This window comes from Eschscholzia californica, unplaced genomic scaffold (genome assembly GCF_041429995.1).
Source record: "Eschscholzia californica isolate CP2 unplaced genomic scaffold, dmEscCali1.0.p SCAF_5, whole genome shotgun sequence".
Taxonomy (NCBI): Eukaryota; Viridiplantae; Streptophyta; class Magnoliopsida; order Ranunculales; family Papaveraceae; genus Eschscholzia; species Eschscholzia californica.
In genome coordinates this window covers 46,350,538-46,373,065 of record NW_028238472.1, presented here as the reverse complement: position 1 = coordinate 46,373,065, position 22,528 = coordinate 46,350,538, and the positions used below count along the sequence as shown (strand labels likewise).

General features: G+C 36.8%; 1 protein-coding gene across 8 annotated transcripts; it reads left to right on the top strand.

The window, feature by feature from the left end:
- The first annotated feature begins 2,304 nt into the window (after positions 1-2,304).
- On the top strand, positions 2,305-18,241 carry LOC147539783 (uncharacterized). Of its 8 annotated transcripts, none has more exons than XR_015224887.1 (13): positions 2,305-2,521; positions 3,242-3,393; positions 3,469-4,249; positions 5,908-6,623; positions 6,743-6,817; positions 7,561-7,744; positions 7,832-7,930; positions 8,017-8,083; positions 9,149-9,305; positions 9,439-10,096; positions 10,184-10,331; positions 10,507-10,720; positions 17,991-18,241. XR_015224887.1 is itself a non-coding variant. In XM_086638945.1 (11 exons), exons 1-10 carry the CDS (start codon positions 2,462-2,464, stop codon positions 10,070-10,072), a joined length of 2,925 nt encoding a protein of 974 aa, XP_086495071.1. In that variant the 5' UTR covers positions 2,305-2,461; the 3' UTR covers positions 10,073-10,096; positions 10,511-10,969. The 8 variants fall into 8 exon arrangements, 2 of the variants coding, with proteins under 2 accessions (XP_086495071.1, XP_086495070.1); XR_015224888.1 differs by lacking the exon at positions 17,991-18,241 and adding an exon at positions 11,050-11,467; XR_015224886.1 differs by lacking the exon at positions 10,184-10,331 and having other exon boundaries at positions 10,511-10,720.
- The last annotated feature ends 4,287 nt before the right edge of the window (positions 18,242-22,528 follow it).

The following is a 22,528-nucleotide window of genomic DNA, read 5'->3' as shown; positions in this document are numbered from 1 at the left end:
AGCGAGTGATGAAGATGAAGAAGTCAGTGAAGTTCATGCCTGCAATAACACAAAATCAGGATAAACACAATAAACTTTTGAAGTCACTTTGGTTGCGTACTAACATGTGTGTTTCTCTACTGGAGATACCATGGTTTGAAGTACCATTTCCAAGAAAAATACGATTAACTACAAATGATTCTTATGGGCAGAGACTGGTGATGAAATTTTGATCGGCAGCCCTAGACACTTCTTAACTCTTGAACCCATTTTTGTGCCGAGTTTAGAGCTAAGAAAGACCCAGATTCCTGATACGCATCATGGGCGACCAAGTCCACCCAGCTACCCAAATAGCCAAAGAGTTGATGTGCCCAACTAGCCAGACAGCCCGACTGACGGGAAAAGTACCCGTGCAGCCAGGCTGGCCTGATACTCACCTATAGTTACAATAAATGGATTTTCCACAAAGTATCACAGTCAACTCATGCACGCAATTGAGTACATTTCCACATTATCAAGGTTAAATCCTGACGTTTATCGTTTATCATTTTCTAGTGAGCTTTGTAATTCTTACCCGTGTTGGCTGCAAGGTTGCGCTGACAGAGGCCTTCAAAATCATCACATATGTCTTTGATGTCTTCTATATACTCTTTTGCTTCGTTATAGTCTTTGAGAAGTAATTTCCACTGAATTATAAATAAACATACAGTTAGTCATAAACTCATAATGAAACTTCAATATACAAATTTTATGATTTAAAACTGGAGACCAAAAAATTCTACATGATGTACTTACCACCCAAGAAAGGTTATAGGCATTGAACCAGTTGTGGTTTATAGATATTGTATCTTCCTGTGACAATTATCATAAGGTTCTAGTATAAGCATAAGATTCAAAAATATAAGCAAATATAACTGAGCAACCAAGTATAGATACAAAACAAAAAATATATTTATGATTATGCCAGACTTTTTGCTTTTAGCCTCATGTCAGTGTATGATACCGATACGCCCGTACCTGTACCGGGCATCTATGTTACTTACAACATTACCAAATGAATCTCGTAACCGAAAGAAGTACATCACTACGTTGTACCTTATCTAGAAGGCAAAGTCCCGTAGTATTTTGATGGAACAACCGTTAATATGCTAATTTCAAGGTTAAGAACTAGAGAGACGCACAAAACCTAAAAATTTATCCCTAACTGGTTGCTCCGATTACAAAAATCGCTCAAAAAGCAAAACACTCCGCCCGGGACTTTCTTATTTTAATCTATGGGGATTTTTTTAGAGTTCGATAATTAGAAGTGTATATGTGACTCAGCTCATTTCTCACTCATGTTCATAAGGCGATGGCTTACTGGTTTCTTCAACTTAGACTCTACCCGTTTGTTGAAGTCCTCAAGCAGCTAGGTTTAAATGGAAGCATTTGCCGTGATAGTTTTTTCATACATGAATTGTAAACAAGCCAGTGAATATGATATGTTAAAGCAGGTTTATATCGAATATGAAATGAAAACTTCTTTTTCTTCTTCTTCTTCTTCTTCTTCAATAAATAGACTTCACTTGTATAATTTCATTTTATTTTAAAAAATCTAATAAGTGTTTTGATCTCATCACACTTAAACCATTTTTATATCAATGTTAGTGGCAAAACATGTAAAATTGTAGTTTTGATACCAACGCTTTTATTTTGATTGGTGGGTAAAGATTTTGGAGGTGTTGATATTTTTCTCCTTTAACTTGATGTGGCTTATACAAAGGGAGTAAAAGTTCATCCAAAATAACCATTCAAACGAGTCAAACATCACAAATGTTGTTAACGTAATTACTAGCGCGAATTATGGTCAACATGTCAACTAATTTTCGCTTAAAGTCAAGTAACATGTCCAATCTCCAGAGTAATATTGACTAGAGTAGTTCTATTAGTCAATAATTTGTTTAGCTTTCAGTTTGATTCGTCTAACTCTGTTATGGGTTACTCTAGTGAAATCTCATTTTCCTCGCAGATGCGTAATACAGAGAGGAAGTCTCCCTCTTTAAAATCCTTAATGAACAGTTGAAACATTCCACTCGAGAAATTTCGAACAAAAAATAAAAAACGCAAACAAAACCAAACCACATTAATAGAGACGTCATACAATCGGAAGGTAGAGATATTGACGAGAGAAAGTTGAAAAAGAAAATCTCATTTCAGAAGAATGAAAAAAGATACTCAATTGTAAAATAAAGATCGAGGAGGAATTGGCGTAAACTAGGGGCCCAAAGGTCTAATGGTCATTAAGTAAGGGCCAAAGAGTAATTAGGCCAGTTTAAGTTAACATTTACTCCCAAATTATTCCCGCTTCCCATCTAAAGGAGGAAAAATAGAAAAAAAGCAAAAAATGAAGAGGAGGAAAAATAGTCATTTTGTTACCTTTTACTGTCAGTTTCTGGCGCTTTAAACATGCAGAATATCAGGACTAGGGTTAGGGTTTTGAATCATGGATTCTCCTGAACGAACTCCGATTGCCTCCACTAAATCATCTTCTTCCCCAGTTCAAGTAAATATGTCATCTTAATTTATTTTCATTTGTTTCTGAACTTGATTTATTTTTCGATTATGTTTTTACTTGTTTGATACTGTCATCTGATCTTGTTTAAATCTGTTAATTATGTCTAAAACTGTTATCATTTTGGGTTTGATCCGTCTTGAATGCCCTAGATTTATGTTATTTTAGGTTTGATTGGAATTTGTGTAGTCAAATTTATGTTGGTTGTATTAGCATCTTATGATCTTGTATGGTTTTTGGGGATTTGTAATCAATTTGACTGGTGTGTGAATTTTGAGGGAAAGTAGTAGATTGATAAGTTGTAGAATCTGGGTTTATGGTTTTGAACAGAAACTGTTTATCGTATTGTATTGGTTCAATTACTTTCTTTGCTTTTGGTCATGAAGTCGGGAGTGGTTCGACGTCTTGTTTGATGTTAAGAAATCAGTATACGGTATGATGTAAATGTTTTTCCTTTAGGACTACTTTGAGACGTTTGGTAGACTCACGGAAGATTACAATTAACGTTAAATATCCAGTAAAATGAATACAATTTTGATTTTTGTTCATTCAAGTTCATTTCATTCCCGTTTGCGTAAATGACATGGTCAAGAGTTTATAGGGGCATTTGTCTTAGACGGCTTATAAACTTTCGGGTTCATTGTTTCATTTTCCTGAAGTAATATAACATTTTGTTTTCTTGATTAGTACTTTCTTCATTATTTTTTGTAGGACTCCCCGTTCTTCAATTACCTTAGCAATCTATCTCCTATAAATCCAATCAAGGCTTCTCATGGAGTACAAGGGTTTCAGGAACTGAATTTACCTTCTCCTGTTTTTACATCACCCCACATTAATCAGCGAGGAAGATGCTTCGTCAAGAGGTATGAATTTTAATTTTATGGTGTTTATCTTTCATTTTGTATGTTGGTTGATGAAACAGCTAAATTCTTTTACAGGTCAAAGTGTCCTCCCTCATCCAGTGTAGCGCAGTCACTTGAGCATGGTAGCCGAGAGAAATTACTCAAAGTTGGTCCCCCTGTCTGTGAACAACCCACTTCTCAATCAATGTTTAGATTGGTTCCTTGCTCCAACAAGGAAAAGCACAGTAATGCCTCTGAGCAAGTGCAGCCTCATAGTCCTTCAGATTCTATCAGCGAATACCTGACTAACACCGTGGAGGTGGGAGATAGTGCTAATTTCACTGACTCAGTGGATTCTCGTGTCAGACAAGGCCATGTTCCATCTCAAGCAAATCCAAGTAGTTCGGTTGGTGCAGATGAGAACACGACACTTAATGATGATTATGCAACCAAAATCACGGATGTTGAAGTGGCTGAATCAGTCACCTTGTTAGATAAAGCTGAAAAGGAGACACTGAGAGAGCCACTTTTTGATATTGAGTCTGTTGATACAGAATTCGGGCTGAAGGATGGGTCCAGAAAAGTCAATGATTTTGTCGAATCTAATAGAGCTCTTGAATCTGTTCCTGCTGAGGGAGATATCTCTACTGAACCTTACACCGTAGAGCAGGCTTGTCCAGATACTAACGAGCAAAGGCCTGCTTGTCCTGAAAGTCTTTGCAATCACGAGGCACAAGATATGCTGCAGAATACTGAAGGTGGACATCAGGGCGGTTTAGATACACCTCAATTGCCGTCCGAGTCTTCGCAAAATATTGTGGCTAATGAGAACCTGGTTTATACCTCAGTAGCGAAACCAACTGGATCTGTATTTGAGGTATGCAATAGCATAAACAAATTGATTTTTAAGCAATATAATGTTACTTTAAGAAATCATGGAATACACTATTATTGTTTCTTGGGGTTTACTAATAGTTTGTTTAACAACTGTTATCATATAGAAAATGCAATATATCTTGGGTTTTTGGACACTGCAACAGCTTTGGTTTCAAAAAAATTGGTGATTATTTTCAATTGTTGTCTTAAAGAACCACTAAAGACCTGGGGTATAAAGACAGATGAATTCCCCTTTGATGCATGATACCTCTGGTGTCAATTTTGGGCTTTATTTGTGCACGCGATTACGCGAAAGGTTAATTTTTGTGTCTACTGGTTTTTTTCCCCAACTCTTGTTTCACTTTCATTTCTCTAGACGCATTATATTTACAAAATGAACGCGGCCTGTTTCAACCTATGAATCACATAGTAGATTCTGGGATTTAGGAGCTAAGTAGTACGACTCGGACTCGGACTCGGCTCGGCCAAGGGCCGAGTCCGAGTCATGGTCCGAGTCAGCCGAGTCACTCGGCCGAGTCACTCTAAGCCCTTATGAAATTTTTAGTAGTATATATGTATATAAAACAGTAACATGATAATACTTAATCTAATCAAGTTCGAACTTAAAAATCAAATTACTAGTAGTGTTAGGAACAAGTAGAACTAAATAATCACTCCGGTAAACTCGTACTCTAAACAATCTTTTGGTATTCCAAAACATGTTAAACAAGTTTCCATAAATAATTAATAGACTTATCTTCTTAAATATTCTTCCTAATTAGATAATAACTAGGAATATTATATAAAAAAAACACCCATAGGCATACAAATCAGACTGCAATAATGAAAGAAAAATTATCTCAGCCGAGTTAGCCGAGTCAGCCGAGTCGACCGAGTCTGACCGAGTCAGGCCGAGTCAGCCCGAGTCACTCGGGCTAACCCTAGACTCGGGAACTCGGTGGAACTCGGCTCGGGTTACTGCCGAGTCCCGAGTCACTCGGCTGACTCGGCCGAGTCGGACTGCATAGTTTAGGAGTGTATGATTTCGAGGAATTTGAGTCATAGATTCATAGTATCTCGGGTCGCCTTATTTCCCTATTTCGATAACACTACCTGAATAATGTAGAAGGTTGTGGTTTGAACCTACTTATGTCTAAGAAACCAGACATGATAGCCATGATAGTATCTCCAAAACCGACGAGGCTAATTGATTCACTTTCAAGCTGATTATGTGGGTCAAATTGTGTTAATGTTTGGCCCCAGTTGATACATAGTTTAATCACTGAGTGCTTTAATAGTTAAACTGCAACAGGTATATGAATTCCTATTCCTTTATGTGCTTGTCGGCAGTGCCTTAATCTGTAATAACACCTGCCTATAGACGGCGTTTGGTTACAATCTATGTGTTCATAACATATTTGCCCTAGTAAAGCCAATATGATATACTTGAGATGTGCTCAAGTTTTCACATAGTATATTCCTTGCTTGTCATTCATTACTTGGCATGTACACCATTTTCCAGGACACCTTATCCGTCGTGGTGCATTTGCTTGCTTGTCATTCATTACTCTTGACACATTGATATGTATTTTAAATTTTGGATCAATATGGTATGTACTTCAATTCATTTCAGTAGACTAACTGGTATAATAAATGTAGGAGGGTACTCAACATCATCGTGGCACACGAAGACGTTGTCTTCGATTCGAGGCTTCGCAGGCTCAGGGTAATAATACTTGTAATAGTCTTGGTCTTTGGAACTCGACAAATATTCTTCCCAATTCCAGGTCACCTGCAAGTCCTGCAGAAGTTGAGACCATGGATTCGTTGCAGCTACAATCAACCTCTACTTCTAGCAATAGACAACAAGCCAACGCCTCTCAACCCATTAGTTCTAGGTTGCCTCTTCTGCCAGTTGAGATGCCAGAAGCCCATGAGGCTGATAGATCGATTAAGAACAGTGTAAATCATTCCAGAAAAGCTCCTAGATCATTCGGTATTGGATTGCACTTAAATGGTATAGTCAACAAGGCAACAATGTCGTCGACTGCTTCTACTAGCACTATTTATTTTGAGAAGGACTATTCGGGTGCACGTAGAGAAAAACCTTCATCTGAAGTTCAACATGAGTTGTCCAAAGACTCACTGATTGAGAAATTTCCAGATAACGTGCTTGTTGATCAACAAGAAAGTTCTTCTCTAGTCAGAGCAATTTCTGCTACTTTTCAATTCTCTCATGATATGAAACATATGGATGACAATCTGCAGTTGCAACTTTTTGAACATCATATGACTCCGTCTGATGAGAGGAAGAATTCTTTAGATGGTGCTGACAGGCTTGAGGAGTTTAACCAACCATACTCCACAAAAAAGAGGCGAGTACTGACTCATTCTTATTTATGATTTTTCCTTTTCTGAAATTTATGACGTCTTAATAATGTCAGTTTTTTTTCTTCTATGAGATCACTAAGATTGTGATAATTGAGATGTCCAGAAAGGAAATATCAAACGTTATTGAGAGCGATGGTTGCAAACGCTGTACCTGTAAGCGGTCAAAATGCTTGAAGCTGTAAGTGTTTCAGTTACTACAAATTTTTTTTTTTTTGAAAATTTGAATGAATTGTATTAGAAAGGGGGGAAAGGATATACAAGATTACTTAGGTTTTATGAGATTAGCCTATGATTTTGGCCAAAAGATCACAATGTTGCTATTAGCTTCCTAATAACACATAAAATCATTGAAACGCAGTTTTCTAGCCCATCCCTCGTTTCTCCTTCAATGATACAGAGTTGCTTTGATGTTTGTAATTGAAAGTAGGTAATTATATGGGAGCCATGGAAGTCGTGTAGTAGTCATATTTTGAAACTGTAAGCATTTCAATTACTACAAATATTTTTTTTGAAACTTCGAATGAATTGTATTAGAAAGAGTGAAAAGGATATACGAGATGACCTAGGTTTTATAAGATTAACCTATGATTTAACCAAAAGATCTCAATGTTGCTTTTATAGCTTCCCAATTACACATACCATTGAATCTCAGTATTTTAGCCCATACCTCGTTTCTACTTCAATGGAACAGAGTTGCTTTGATGTTTGTAGTGAACTAATGATGGTAATTGGTACGGACATCGAAGGATTTGTCTTTGAAAATATGACTATTTCACGACTTCCATAGCTCCCATATAATTTACCTTTGGGACCATTAAAGCTACTTTCCTCCATCCCTTTCCGTTCGATACCGTTCCCAGTTACTATAACATCTTGGAAACAAAAATTTGCCTTCTAAATGACTTTCTGGCCTTGTCCCAGTTATTGCGAGTGTTTCGCTGCGGGAATATATTGTGCTGAACCTTGTTCATGCCAAGGGTGCTTCAACAAGCCTGAATACGAAGATACAGTTCTTGGGACCAGGAAACAAATTGAACTCCGAAATCCACTAGCATTTGCGCCTAAAATTGTATCTCGTGCCCATGTATCTCCAGCACAGAGCGGGGTAAGGACTCCCTTCCTAAATTTAATTGGAACACTTTTCTTTGCCTTGATGAGTGAAAACTTAGTAGTCAAGAACAACCTTCTGCAGGAAGAAGTTACCCAGATAACACCTTCTTCAGCTAGGCACAAAAGGGGATGCAATTGCAAGAAGTCCATGTGTCTGAAAAAGTATTGCGAATGCTATCAGGTTATATTTTGATCCCTCTGTCGTTCTTGGTGTTACCATTCTTGCCTGAAACATGCTCTTTCAATTTCTTTGTTGATCTTGTAAAGTCTGGCGTTGGATGCTGCGCTGGGTGTCGATGTGAAGCATGTAAAAATCCTTTCGGGGTTAAAGAAGGTAATTTTTTTTTGTTTTCCTCTATTGGCAATTTCGCATGCACTCATTTTCTGTATAACATGATGTATAACTCTGTATGTCAAGCTAGGATAGGTAAATTTGTAAAGATAGTCCAGCCATTTTCCGGTGTAACTCAACCCATGAAAAATCTTGGTGGTTGTAATCTAAGCAGTTGGGCTTGGGGATCCGCTAAGGGCCGAGCCAGGCCGAGTATAAAGGAGGCAGGCCGACTGCCCGAGTATAATTACTTTTGCATATTTATATGTATCATGTGTTCATGCATATACAACATATATTAACTATTGGATGAATCCAAATCTATTGTCTCCTTTCTTCCTCAAATTGGATGTCTTGTTTTTTTAACTATTGGATGTCAATGGTTTTGATTCTTGTATTTTTAGTTAATATAAAACTTGTTTTGATCTTGCATCATAATTCGTAAGAAGATTTTCATTCGTACTTCGAGTCTTGTTTGTATAGAATTAGGATATAATATTTCGAAGTTAAGAAACGCCATGTTTCTTAAAAACGAAACAGCAGCTGCCCAAAAATATTTAAAAAAAAACCTAAAAAAAAAACAAGTCACCCACCGACTCTCGGAGTCCACGGGTGACACAGGACCCGGCTGGGCTCGACCAAGTTACTCGCCAAGCTCTGATCCGGGGCTTGGGCTACCCTGAGCCCGGGCCGGTTCCCGAATAACTTGGCTGAACCGTCCTAGTTTGCTACACAGGTTGTAAATTGTTAAGCAGAATGTAAATGTTGGATGAGGCCTGCATAGAGAACACATTTTGTGGCTTTCTGATTCAGCAAGTATGTAAAGAAAAAGTTGGAAGATGATTTTATTACAGAATTTATACATAATTACTGAAAATGGAACTGGCCGTGGGCTTTGATTTAGGGAAAACAACTGCATATCACTTTATTGATTTAAATTTTTTTTTGTTTTTTTGGTCTCCTTAAGTTGGCTACTACTTTAGCCATTAAGCTAGATGCTACTTAAATGATGATATTATAAGTTGTTTATTGCGAATATATCTTTGAACTAATGTTTGCTCACCACAGGATGCGGTGAAAGCGGGGAAATGTTAAACAGAAAGGTTAATACGGAGAAATGGGGAGAGATGTATGACCAGGCAGACATTAGAAATGATTTATTCCAACCAGGGCATCGTCATCCACTCAACTTGTCACCTCTGACTCCATTATTCGAGACCTCCAAGTATGTATTACTATTTTATCTTGAATAGGTGTTCGCAGAAGCATGATATATCGTAAAGTTTCAAATTTCAGCGTTGTTTCATACATTTGAATGTCTAGATCTGTTCATCTTGCTGATATAATTTAATATCCAGCCACGGAAAGGAAACTACCAAATCCCGTGTTACTAGGAGATATGACCCAACACCTGAATCCGGGAGGCAAATGAAAACAAATGAGAGGTTTTCAGTTGTAGCACAAGGCAGGACATCGGTGAGAAGAGATTCTATTTTACAAAGACAAAATGAACTCGTGGATATTTCCGATCTCACTCCAGTGCCAAATGTTCAACCTACGGCCACAGTTTCTTCATCTTTATCAAATGTTGGAGGTCGGGAAAAGGCTTTGCGAACCCACGTTCTTCGAGGAAGCGTTTCTCTGTCATCAGTTGCTCCCCTTCGTTGGCGTGGTTCGCCAATTACTCCTTCGCCTCTCATAGGTGAAAATAAGCTATCAAGAGAGCCTGATTCTGACAGTAGTAGGTTATCCGAGATTTTAGAAGATGACACACCAGAGATACTGAAGGATACTAAGACCCCTATCAAGGCTGTTAAAGTTAGCTCTCCAAATCAAAAACGTGTATCTCCTCCACATAATTACTTACAAGAGCCGAGGGCAAGCGTTTCGCCAAGTCTAAAAAGTGGGCGGAAATTCGTGTTGCGTTCTATATCTACATTTCCTCCACTCACCCCATACAGTGATGCTAAAGCTGGGAACAATGAGAAGTGAATGCCATTGCATATGGAGTTTCTGGTAAGTTGATAACCATCTTCTCTATTTTATGTCCAAATCTATTTTTCGTTGGGGTATCTTCATTTTTCCTTACACTCCATGTACAAGGACCTCTCTTACTGGGCCAAGACGGAGATGATACACTGAACGGCCGATGCTTTATCAGTCCGATATCCTCATTATGTACATCATCCCCACCAAAAATAATGTTAGTGCAGATCCTTATTAATCCCATCAAAATTTGGACCTGAATTAGGTAATACGACTGTCGATGAAGTTTAGAACGTTAGACTGACATTGTTTTTTGGTGGATGATCCACACGTTTAATTAAGTTCATCTTCACAAAATCTAGCCACTTTCTGTCAGTTAATTTTTTATCTCATTTGCGTTGACCAAGTTAACAATCGTTTTCTTCTCCTTGATTTTGTAGGTAGACTCTGATTCTCAACGCCAATGCAGTGAGATAAATTTGTCCTAGAGATCAGCATTGTCCTAGAGATCAGCGTTTCACATCAAAGGTTTCCAGCTTCAAAGGAATGTGGGGAATTTGAATCCAAACACCATTTGAAACAATTCTTTCCTGAATTATCTGCTGTTTGAAGTGTCCCTATTCCTGAATCAAAGTCCTGTTTTCACAGTCAGAGGTAATATTTTTTTATCATATGCAGATAATAATACTGATAAAAAGAAAGAAAAAGAACTATAAACAAGAAGATTAGGTTAGTGTAGTTTGTATTGCAAGTGGATAATCATATACAGATTTTCTTTTTTCCTTTATATGTACTTGGTTGTTCAGAGTTCAGTTGACTTCCTAGAATGAATGTTCTTTACTTATGAATCAGTGAATTTACATTTTCTAGTGTCAATTGAAAATAATTTTATTTAGTACTTAACTTTTTCTGTCATTTATGATATGGATTTTCATCGTCTATCTTTCTTAATGTTAATGAATGTGGAACCCGGAATATTTCAGACTATCAAGAATGATTTCAGCTAAGAGCAAAAAACAGGAACATCAAGAGTAGGAATTTACAGGATGTTACTGGGACCCGGTATGGCCCTCAAACGATCGGAGTCGTCGTTTGGGTTCATGTGCTCAGGCTGGAGATAATTGGGTTCCAGTTAGTCTTGGCTCCTGTTGGTTTCTGCTCTGAAAGCCTAAATAACTCAGATGGTCATTTTGGTTTGTTATGGATCCAACTTCAGAATAGTAGTTTTTTCTAGCCTATATAGGCTAGAATGAGAAACTGTTCTGGTTCACAATAGAAGTTAGGCAATTCTTGCCCCAATCAAGGTAATTAATGATGTCGAAAAATGGTATTCTCGTTTATCTTCCTGTTGGTGAAGATCTACGGCCAGACTATGAACTTCTCTTGTGTGATCCAAAGAAACATAGTCTGCGAACAACTCAGAAACCACGCCGAGGCTCTAATCATGGGGTGTTTTTGCAGTAAAAAAAAAATGATTTTTGAAGTTTGAATTAGAAAACAAACCTTCAATTTTGTTTAAGGGCAAACCTGATATGCGCATATAGGTCTGATTGATTGGCCATGATATTCGATTGTGATAAAGCGGTGGCAAGGCACTGGTCTTGTTGATGGCCATTAGGAGGATAATATCTGATGATTGCGTATCTTTTAACACTACCAGATCTTCTGACATAGTTTGTGGGTAGAAACTAGAAAGTGGGTTCTTGGCGTGCTCTAGCAATCCATGTCACGCAACTCTGTTCATGTTGATTCGGAGCTTGGGTAAACTAGGCTATTTTGGTTGATCTCTTAGCTTTGGGCTTCAGGTTGAGTAGGGGCTCAGGTTGGATAAATCTTTGCCCAGATCCACCTTCCCGTGCCTTTAGGCAATACGGGGCTCAAGGTGTTCAGTCAATTTCCACATACTGTTTCAAGATCTAAAGCAAAGCTTTTACCAACTGGCTTAATCTTTCTTCTTGGTTTGCTTCTGTGTCGGACTAGAGTTCAAAGTGCATAAGAAACTCAATCCAACCTCAACAATGAGTTCGTAATAAAGTAATTAACAATTTTGTTAATAAACAATTTGTGAAATAGATGTTACAAAATATATTTTGTAATAAATAAGTAACACAAGTTTGAAAATGAAAACCAAGAAAAAAAGATGAAGATGGTGAAACATAACCTTGGAGATGAAACGGTACAAATGAAAGCATAAGAAAATCAAGAAGATGAAGGGCAAATTATTCTCTAGAGTTTCTCATGAGCATTACCAAACCTTAACGAAGCATTGTCAATCGTTAATGGAGCATGGAGCTGAGGAAGAAGATGAAGCTTGAAGACGTAGAAGGTAAATCGTTCATGACGTTTTGTTTCTGACTTTTAGGGGTTCTGGTTGTGCATTACAGTGTCATTGATGAACTTTCGAGAATGAATGGTGAGAAACAATAAACATAGAGAGATCTAGAAAGAGAGATAGATGCTTCATCTGGAATTGTTTCTAGAGAGAGAAATAAGAGGAAAAAAATTGTGTTTTGGGTTTTAAATTGATGGGATTGGCTGTTGAAATACACATTTTGTTGTATTGTTGCTTTGAGACAGTCTGACTGACTAAACTTTAGACAGTAGTTGAGGGATTGGGTGGGAATATTTTCATGTCTACAAGAATAACAGGGTCCAAAGTGTTAAAGGACTAAAAATTCATTTAGTGGAAAGATAAGACCCTATTCCTTTTTTGTGTTTGTTTTTTGAACTTATCCCCATGGAAGACAATTTTTACAGGAGTTCATCGGTAACTTGAAATCTGCTATACTATATATTGTATTTTAACTTATAAACAAATATGTATAATAGTTATTTTTTTACTTAGAAGAACGAACTTTCCCTTTTGATAATTATAATGAGTTTATTAAGTAAGACATTCATGATTTATAGTGTTTTACATAAATATTACACAGATTACGAAATTTTCAAGTGAACATAAGCAAGAGGTCACGATGAACAACGGAAAATTTAATGATATACAAATCGAACAATTAGTTCAACCAAAACCTTTCTATATAATATCACCATGCAAAAAAAAAAACACTTTGAACGCAAAACTTCACAAACTTATTAACAAGATGATAAGAAATATTTAAATTTTTATTGTACAGTAAAATCTCTAGCCTTTTTTTAATAGTCTTGATTCTTACATTTGCAGTAAAATCTACGAAAAATAAAGAAAACTTCGAAAGGAAAGGTCGATCGAACCCTTTCACCAGCATTGATCAATCAACTGCATTGACCCTTTCACATTCATCAATCCATTCACTATAAACATCAATGGGCTCAGTCAAGGCGTTGATGGTTGTGCTATAGCTCTCTTTGCAAATCCAACAGACAGCTTCTCCAATCAAATTCTTCATATCAATTAGACATTCAACACTACTTCCATGATTACAGAATGGACAACTGAAAACTGTATCAAGCTTCTCCATTCGTTTCTTTGAAACTACTGGCTTCGCTCTCGACTTTCTTTTTCCCATCGCTCTCGAAACAACGAAATTCTCCTGCTCCACTTGCTAATTTAGATAATAATATGATGCAGAAAGAAACCTTTTCTCTGTGTTGTTGTTTTTTGTTTTCTCTTCCTTTGCCCACCGAGTGAACAACTTCTATATTTATATAGTAAGATGGGTTTTACCGCCTTATATCAGTAATAGTAGTTTCTAAATTAAGGGCGGGTCGGCCGGGTCTCTCCAAATCCTAGTAGTACAAGACTGTCTGTAAACCAAAATAGAAACCTAACTACCAACCTCAATCCTCTTGCCACCTATTCTCGTTTTGGCCCCTGTAATTTTACTAATTTCTTACTTGCCCTCCAAACCCTTTTTTTTTATAAAGTTGCTAGATTATCATATAGATCAACTAGTATTTACATAGACATTGTTCTTGTAGTATTTAAACAAAAAAGATGGAACAGTATCCCACACACAAGACAATGAAGAGGCTCGGGCTGTTCGAGCTATAACATCAGCCAAAATATTAACCTTTCTAGCAACTTTAACAAAAGTAGTTTCCTGAAACTTACTTTTCAGCTCTTTGATCTCCTCAATAGTGGCTCTGGAGATCCAATTACACGTGCTCTTGCCAAATGAAACTGCATCAATGACATTGGAAGAGTCTGATTCGATAATGACCTTCAAAAAACGGAGCTGCAACGCCCATTCGAGGGCTAGCAAGAGTGCTCGGCACTCTCCTTCTTCGCTGTCTCGACATCTAATAATATCTGCTTTGGCTAGAAGAAAAGTAGCTTTATAATCATGAGCAATGCAACAAATAGATGCCGGCTTATCCGCCGATATAAAAGAAGCTATCAACATTTATCTTGATCATACTAAAAACATGAGGCTTCCAACATATATCATGAGAAGGAATTGAGTGACCATTAAAAGTAGTAACTTGCTGAGTAACATTAGACCTAAAATGATTATAGGAGTAAGTAATTTCACGGATGATTTGATCTGGAGTTTGTTGTTTGTTGTCAAAGAGGACTGTGCATCGATGTTTCCATATGTGCCATAAGATAAAAGAGTACATGGTGGTGTCTATTTGGTATGATGTATTATTACTAGAGATAAACCAAGAAGATATCCAATTCTTCATAGTGGATGCAGTGATTAATTCAGTTCTAATGCCGAAGTGAAACCATACGCAACGAGCCAATGAACAATGTAAAAATAAGTGCGTGTCAGTTTCAGTAAATATATGGCAGACAAGGCAGATATCACTACATTTAATAATATAACAAAGCTTAGTACTAAGAGGTAAAGCATTAACACAACATTTCCAAAGAAAAATCTGAATACGCGGCAAAGTGTGTAAATGCCAAAGGTGCTTCCAGAAAGAAACCTCAGCTTGAGATACATTTGGACTAGCATTAAGCTTTTTATAGAGAGAGGAAACGGAATAGTCCCCTGACTTAGTAAGAATCCAGCGCCTAATGTCAGTTAAATTTTTATTTAAAGGAATAGTGCCGATATTATGAACTATGTGAGGTTCTAATGTGTTTTGAAGGGTCGGAATGTGCCAATGATCATCCTGAATATGGGCTTTGACTGTTAATTGCTCCGTCACCCATTATCTTGTTTTCTCTTTGACGTTCCAATATTTAGGGTTTCCAGTTTGAACTCAAGCCTTTCATCCTTCTATTAGGCAAGGTTTGAATCTCTCTGTTAGGGTCTTAAGTAGTTTTCATATGTACTCAGACCCTTAGAACATACGTGCTGATTTTTTGACTCAAAATAAAATTACTCTGTAAGTTAACTGGGGTCGATTATTTTTAACCGAAATCCTCATTTTAACTGTCGGCATTGACTATAAGAGATAATGTGATTACTGAAGTGCCCTCAAAATAGTTTCTACGTTTGAATCATCTTATGTAAAAAAAACTCGCAAGTTTATAGTTGTCAACATTTGGTTGCCTAAGTGGTTGATACTTGATAGTGTTGACATAAACTCCAAAATCCTAGAGGTCCCAGGTCCTATTCGCATACAAAGTGGAATCAACAGTTACTGAATTTGGGTTATTAAAGGTATAAATAATGTAATAAATTTGTCGGGTGTGAAGAGGGATGAACCTCTTGATAATAGAAGAAAGACAGTTAGACCGAGAGATGGAGAGAGAGGTCGAGTGAGACCGAGAGATAGAGAGTGAGATCAAGTGAGAGAGAGAACAAGTGAGAGATAGAGAGGGAGACGAGTGAGAGCGAGAGAGAGAGAGAGAGAGAGAGAGAGAGAGAGAGAGAGAGAGAGAGAGAGAGAGAGAGAGAGAGATAGAGAACAAGTGCAAAGAGAATGTAAAGAACAAGAAATAACTTCCTAATTATTACATGGACCGAGTCCACTCGGTTGGCCGAGTGGAAGCCGGGTCCGTGTCTCCTAATACTCCCCCTCAGGTTGGAGAAGTAATCGAAGTTTGAATGCAACATAGAACTAATTAAAGACCTCGACCAAGATTTCAGGTCTAAATTCGACAAAAAAGGAAGAAACTCTACTTGGTAAAGTGTACATTCTCGACATGAAGTTTGAATGCAACATAGAACAAAAGTTGCTTTAAGTTATTTTGTTTTTAGATGTTATTATAATGAGTAAAGTTTTATTGTATCAAACCATTGTACTTATCAATATCTTGATAAGTACATTGGTTTGAGGGGAAGTGTTAGAGAATAGAGTGTCATATGAGTTATCTTAGATAGTCCCACATTGGATGGGCTATTAATGTTGGTACCTTGAGCCTATATAAAGGCTTCATATGTAGTAGCTAAGAATTGAACTCACTATCAATACAACTCTTCTCCGTCGCATATCATTTTATCTTACACGTCTTACGTTAATGTGGGACTAAGTGCGATGCATAAATTAGGTTCAGACTGATACTCACATAACTTGTACCTTCGACAACTACAACGGATAATACTTGAATAAGACACTTCAAAATAAATCGTAACGTGGTAAAAATTGGCAAACTCAAAATAGCTCATATTATTCATCAAAATCAATCCCATGAAGGTACCAACAAGCCACAAGAACCCAAAAAGAAAAACCATACGCAAAAGCAAAAAAAAAAAACACAGTTTCTTCCAAAAGGGAATTAGGCAGATCAATGCCACTGTAACAACATATACCCCCAAACCTTATAATTCTTTTACCTAACTCAAAGAGTTCTATTCCTTACAGATATAATACTCTGATCTTCTTCCTTTACTTCCTCCGATCTTCTTCCTTTACTTCCTCCTTCGCTATCGTTTATTCCCAAACAACATTAAGGTTCTGAAATTATGATCGTGATCCCTCGACGATAAGAGAAAACACATCGAACTATAATGATTTGGGAACACCAATTTATTTTTATTTACTAGGAGAAGAAACACATGAATATCGCACATAAGCGAAATATATATAAGATCATTATTTTTCGTTCTTAATAAAGACATAAATTGAAGCAGCACAACCGACAACTACGCAAACTTCTATTCAAGATAATAATGCTAATGTATTCAACCGAACATAATATGTTAAATAATAATGTGGGGGAATCAAACCTTTTTTATATAATAACTCCACATAAAGAGAAAACACTTCGAACGTACAACTTTGACAAATTTACTAACACGACGATAAGAGATATTTGAACATTTATTGTACAGCAGAACGTCTAGCCTTTTGCAATGATCTTGATTCTTAAATTTGTGGTACAATTGTTTTTGTCTACTATATTTAATTTTCCAGAAGTATATTTTAATACCTATACAATGCACTTACTAAAAGAGCTTTGCCAAAAAAAAAATCTACGAAAAATAAAGAAAACTTCCAAAGAATTGATCGATCGAACCCTTTCACCACCATTAATCAATCAGCAGGCATTGACCCTTTCACATTCATCAATCCATTCACTATAAACATCAATGGGCTCAGTCAAGGCGTTGATGGTTGTGCTATAGCTCTCTTTGCAAATCCAACAGACAGCTTCTCCAATCAAATTCTTCATATCAATAAGACATTCAACACTACTTCCATGATTACAGAATGGACAACTGAATACTGTATCAAGCTTCTCCATTCGTTTCTTTGAAACTACTGGCTTCGATCTCGACTTTCTTTTTCCCATCGCTCTCGAAACAACGAAATTCTCCTGCTCCACTTGCTAAATTAGATAATAATATGATGCAGAAAGAAACCTTTTCTCTGTGTTGTTGTTTTTTGTTTTCTCTTCCTTTGCCCACCCAGTGAACAACTTCTATATTTATATAGTATAATAATATGGGTGTTACCGCCTTATATCAGTAATAGAAGTTTCTAAATTAAGGGCGGGTCGGGTCTCTGTAAACAAAAATAGAAACCTAACCACCAACCTGAATCCTCTTGCCACCTATTCTCGTTTGGGCCCCTGTTTTCACCGTCAGAGGTAATCTTTTTTTTATCATATGCAGATAATAATACTGATAAAAAGAAAGAAAAAGAACTATAAACAAGAAGATTAGGTTAGTGTAGTTTGTATTGCAAGTGGATAATCATATACAGATTTTCTTTTTTCCTTTATATGTACTTGGTTGTTCAGAGTTCAGTTGACTTCCTAGAATGAATGTTCTTTACTTATGAATCAGTGAATTCACATTTTTCTAGTGTCAATTGAAAATAATTTTATTTAGTACTTAACTTTTTCTGTCATTTATGATATGGATTTTCATCGTCTATCTTTCTTAATGTTAATGAATGTGGAACCCGGAATATTTCAGACTATCAAGAATGATTTCAGCTAAGAGCAAAAAACAGGAACATCAAGAGTAGGAATTTACAGGATGTTACTGGGACCCGGTATGGCTCTCAAACGATCGGAGTTGTCGTTTGGGTTCATGTGCTCTGGCTGGAGATAATTGGGTTCCAGTTAGTCTTGGTTCCTGTTGGTTTCTGCTCTGAAAGCCTAAATAACTCAGATGGTCATTTTGGTTTGTTATGGATCCAACTTCAGAATAGTAGTTTTTTCTAGCCTATATAGGCTAGAATCAGAAACTGTTCTGGTTCACAATAGAAGTTAGGCAATTCTTGCCCCAATCAAGGTAACTAATGATGTCGAAAAATGGTATTCTCGTTTATCTTCCTGTTGGTGAAGATCTACGGCCAGATTATGAACTTCTCTTGTGTGATCCAAAGAAACATAGTCTGCAAACAACTCAGAAACCACTCCGACGCTCTAATCATGGGGTGTTTTTGCAGTAAAAAAAAATGATTTTGAAGTTTGAATTAGAAAACAAACCTTAAATTTTGTTGAAAGGCAAACCTGATATGTGCATACAGGTCTGATTGATTGGCCATGATATTCGACTGTGATAAAGCGGTGGCAAGGCACCGGTCTTCTTGATGGCCATTAGGAGGATAATATCTGATGATTGCGTATCTTTTAACACTACCAGGTCTTCCGACATAGTTTGTGGGTAGAAACTAGAAAGTGGGTTCTTGGCGTGCTCTAGCATTCCATGTCACGCAACTCTGTTCATGTTGTTTCGGAGCTTGGGTAAACTAGGCTATTTTGGTTGATCTCTTAGCTTTGGGCTTCTGGTTAAGTAGGGGCTCAGGTTGGATAAATCTTTGCCCAGATCCACCTTCCCGTGCCTTTAGGCAACACGGGGCTCAAGGTGTTCAATCAATTTCCACATACTGTTTCAAGATCTAAAGCAAAGCTTTTACCAACTGGCTTAATCTTTCTTCTTGGTTTGCTTCTGTGTCGGACTAGAGTTCAAAGTGCATAGGAAACTCAATCCAACCTCAACAATGAGTTCGTAATAAAGTAATTAACAATTTTGTTAATAAACAATTTGTGAAATAGATGTTACAAAATATATTTTGTAATAAATAATTAACACAAGTTTGAAAATGAAAACCAAGAAAAAAGATGAAGATGGTGAAACATAACCTTGGAGATGAAACGGTACAAATGAAAGCATAAGAAAATCAAGAAGATGAAGGGCAAATTATTCTCTAGAGTTTCTCATGAGCATTACCAAACCTTAACGAAGCATTATCAATCGTTAATGGAGCATGGAGCTGAGGAAGAAGATGAAGCTTGAAGACGTAGAAGATAAATCGTTCATGACGTTTTGTTTCTGACTTTTAGGGGTTCTGGTTGTGCATTACAGTGTCATTGATGAACTTTCGAGAATGAATGGTGAGAAACAATAAACATAGAGAGATCTAGAAAGAGAGATAGATGCTTCATCTGGAATTGTTTCTAGAGAGAGAAATAAGAGGAAAAAATTGTGTTTTGAGTTTTAAATTGATGGGATTGGCTGTTGAAATACACATTTTGTTGTGTTGTTGCTTTGAGACAGTCCGACTGACTAAACTTTAGACAGTAGTTGAGGGATTGGGTGGGAATATTTTCATGTCTACAAGAATAACAGGGTCCACAGTGTTAAAGGACTAAAAATTCATTTAGTGGAAAGATAAGACCCTATTCCTTTTTTGTGTTTGTTTTTTGACCTTATCCCCATGGAAGACAATTTTTACAGGAGTTCATCGGTAACTTGAAATCTGCTATACTATATATTGTATTTTAACTTATAAACAAATATGTATAATAGTTATTTTTTTACTTAGAAGAACGAACTTTCCCTTTTGATAATTATAATAAGTTTATTAAGTAAGACATTCATGATTTATAGTGTTTTACATTAATATTACACAGATTACGAATTTTTCAAGTGAACATAAGCAAGAGGTCACGATGAACAACGGTAAATTTAATGATATACAAATCGAACAATTAGTTCAACCAAAACCTTTCTATATAATATCACCATGCAAAAAAAAAAAAACACTTTGAACGCAAAACTTCACAAACTTATTAACAAGATGATGAGAAATATTTAAATTTTTATTGTACAGTAAAATCTCTAGCCTTTTTTTAATAGTCTTGATTCTTACATTTGCAGTAAAATCTACGAAAAATAAAGAAAACTTCGAAAGGAAAGATCGATCGAACACTTTCACATTCATGAATCAACTGCATTGACCCTTTCACATTCATCAATCCATTCACTATAAACATCAATGGGCTCAGTCAAGGCGTTGATGGTTGTGCTATAGGTCTCTTTGCAAATCCAGCAGACAGCTTCTCCAATCAAATTCTTCATATCAATAAGACATTCAACACTACTTCCATGATTACAGAATGGACAACTGAATACTGTATCAAGCTTCTCCATTCGTTTCTTTGAAACTACTGGCTTCGCTCTCGACTTTCTTTTTCCCATCGCTCTCGAAACAACAAAATTCTCCTGCTCCACTTGCTAAATTAGATAATATGATGAAGAAAGAAACCTTCTCTGTGTTGTTGTTTTTTGTTTTCTCTTCCTTTGCTCACCGATTGAACAAGTTCTATATTTATATATATAGTAATAGTAATAGTAATATGGGTTTTACCGCCTTATATCAGTAATAGTAGTTTCTAAATTAAGGGCGGGTCGGCCGGGTCTCTCCAAATCCTAGTAGTACAAGACTGTCTGTAAACAAAAATAGAAACCTAACTACCAACCTGAATCCTCTCCTCTTTCTTAACAGAAAAAAAAAAAAACCTGAATCCTCTTGCCACCTAGTTTCGTTTGGGCCCCTGTAATTTTACTAATTTCTTACTTGGCCTCCAAAATTTTAAAATATGGGCTTTGACTATTTCTCTTTAGGGCTCTCATCTAAACCCTTTAAAATTTTATTTTCCTTCCTGAAATTGCCCTTATAATTTAACTCCAACATTTGCAATCAATTGAATAGTCCTCCTAAATTAGACGAGTCCTCTCTCAACAAAAAAAAAAAAATTAGACGAGTCCTATTCACCAACAACACCCAATAACATCCCCATATCAATTGCTCCATCACCCATTATCTTGTTTTCTCTTTGACGTTCGAATATTAGGGTTTCCAGGTTGAACTCAAGGCTTTCATCCCTCTGTTAGGCAAGGTTTGGATCTCTCTGTTAGGGTCTTAAGTAGTTTTCATATGTACCCATATGCCCGTAGAACAATCGTGCTGATTTTTTGACTCAAAATTAAATTACTCTGTAAGTTAACTGGGGTCGATTATTTTTAACCGAAGTCCTCATTTTAACTGTCGGCATTGCCGATAAGAGATAATGTGATAACTGAAGTGCCCTCAAAATGGGTTCTTCGTTTGAATCATCCTATGTAAAAAAAAAACTCGCAAGTTTATAGTTGTCAACATTTGGTTGCCTAAGTGGTTGATACTTGATAGTGTTGACATAAACTCCCAAATCCTAGAGGTCTCAGGTCCTATTCGCATAGGAAATGGAACCAACGGTTATTGAATTTGGGTTATTAAAGGTATAAATAATGTAATAAATTTGTCGGGTGTGAAGAGGGATGAACCTCTTGATAATAGAATATAGAGAAAGACAGTTAGACCGAGAGATGGAGAGAGAGGTCGAGTGAGACCGAGAGATAGAGAGTGACATCGAGTGAGATAGAGAGGGGGACGAGTGAGTGAGAGAGAACAAGTGCAAAGAGAATGTAAAGAACAAGAAATAACTTCCTAATTATTACATGGACGGAGTCCACTCGGTTGGCCGAGTGGAAGCCGGGTCCGTGTCTCCTAATACTCCCCCTTAGGTTGGAGAAGTAATCGAAGTTCGAATGCAACATAGAACTAATTAAAGACCTCGACCAAGATTTCAGGTCTGAATTCGACAAAAAAGGAAGAAACTCTACCTGGTAAAGTGTATTTCCTCCACATGAGCTTGTGCGACTACCCTAAGCTTTCATACCTGCTAACCAACCTAGTGCCGCAATATGCAGTACAACGTCTTACGTTAATGTGGGACTAAGTGCGATGCATAAATTAGGTTCAGACTGATAGTCACATAATTTGTACCTTCGGCAACTACAACGAATAATACTTGAATAAGACACTTCAAAATAAATCGTAACATGGTAAAAA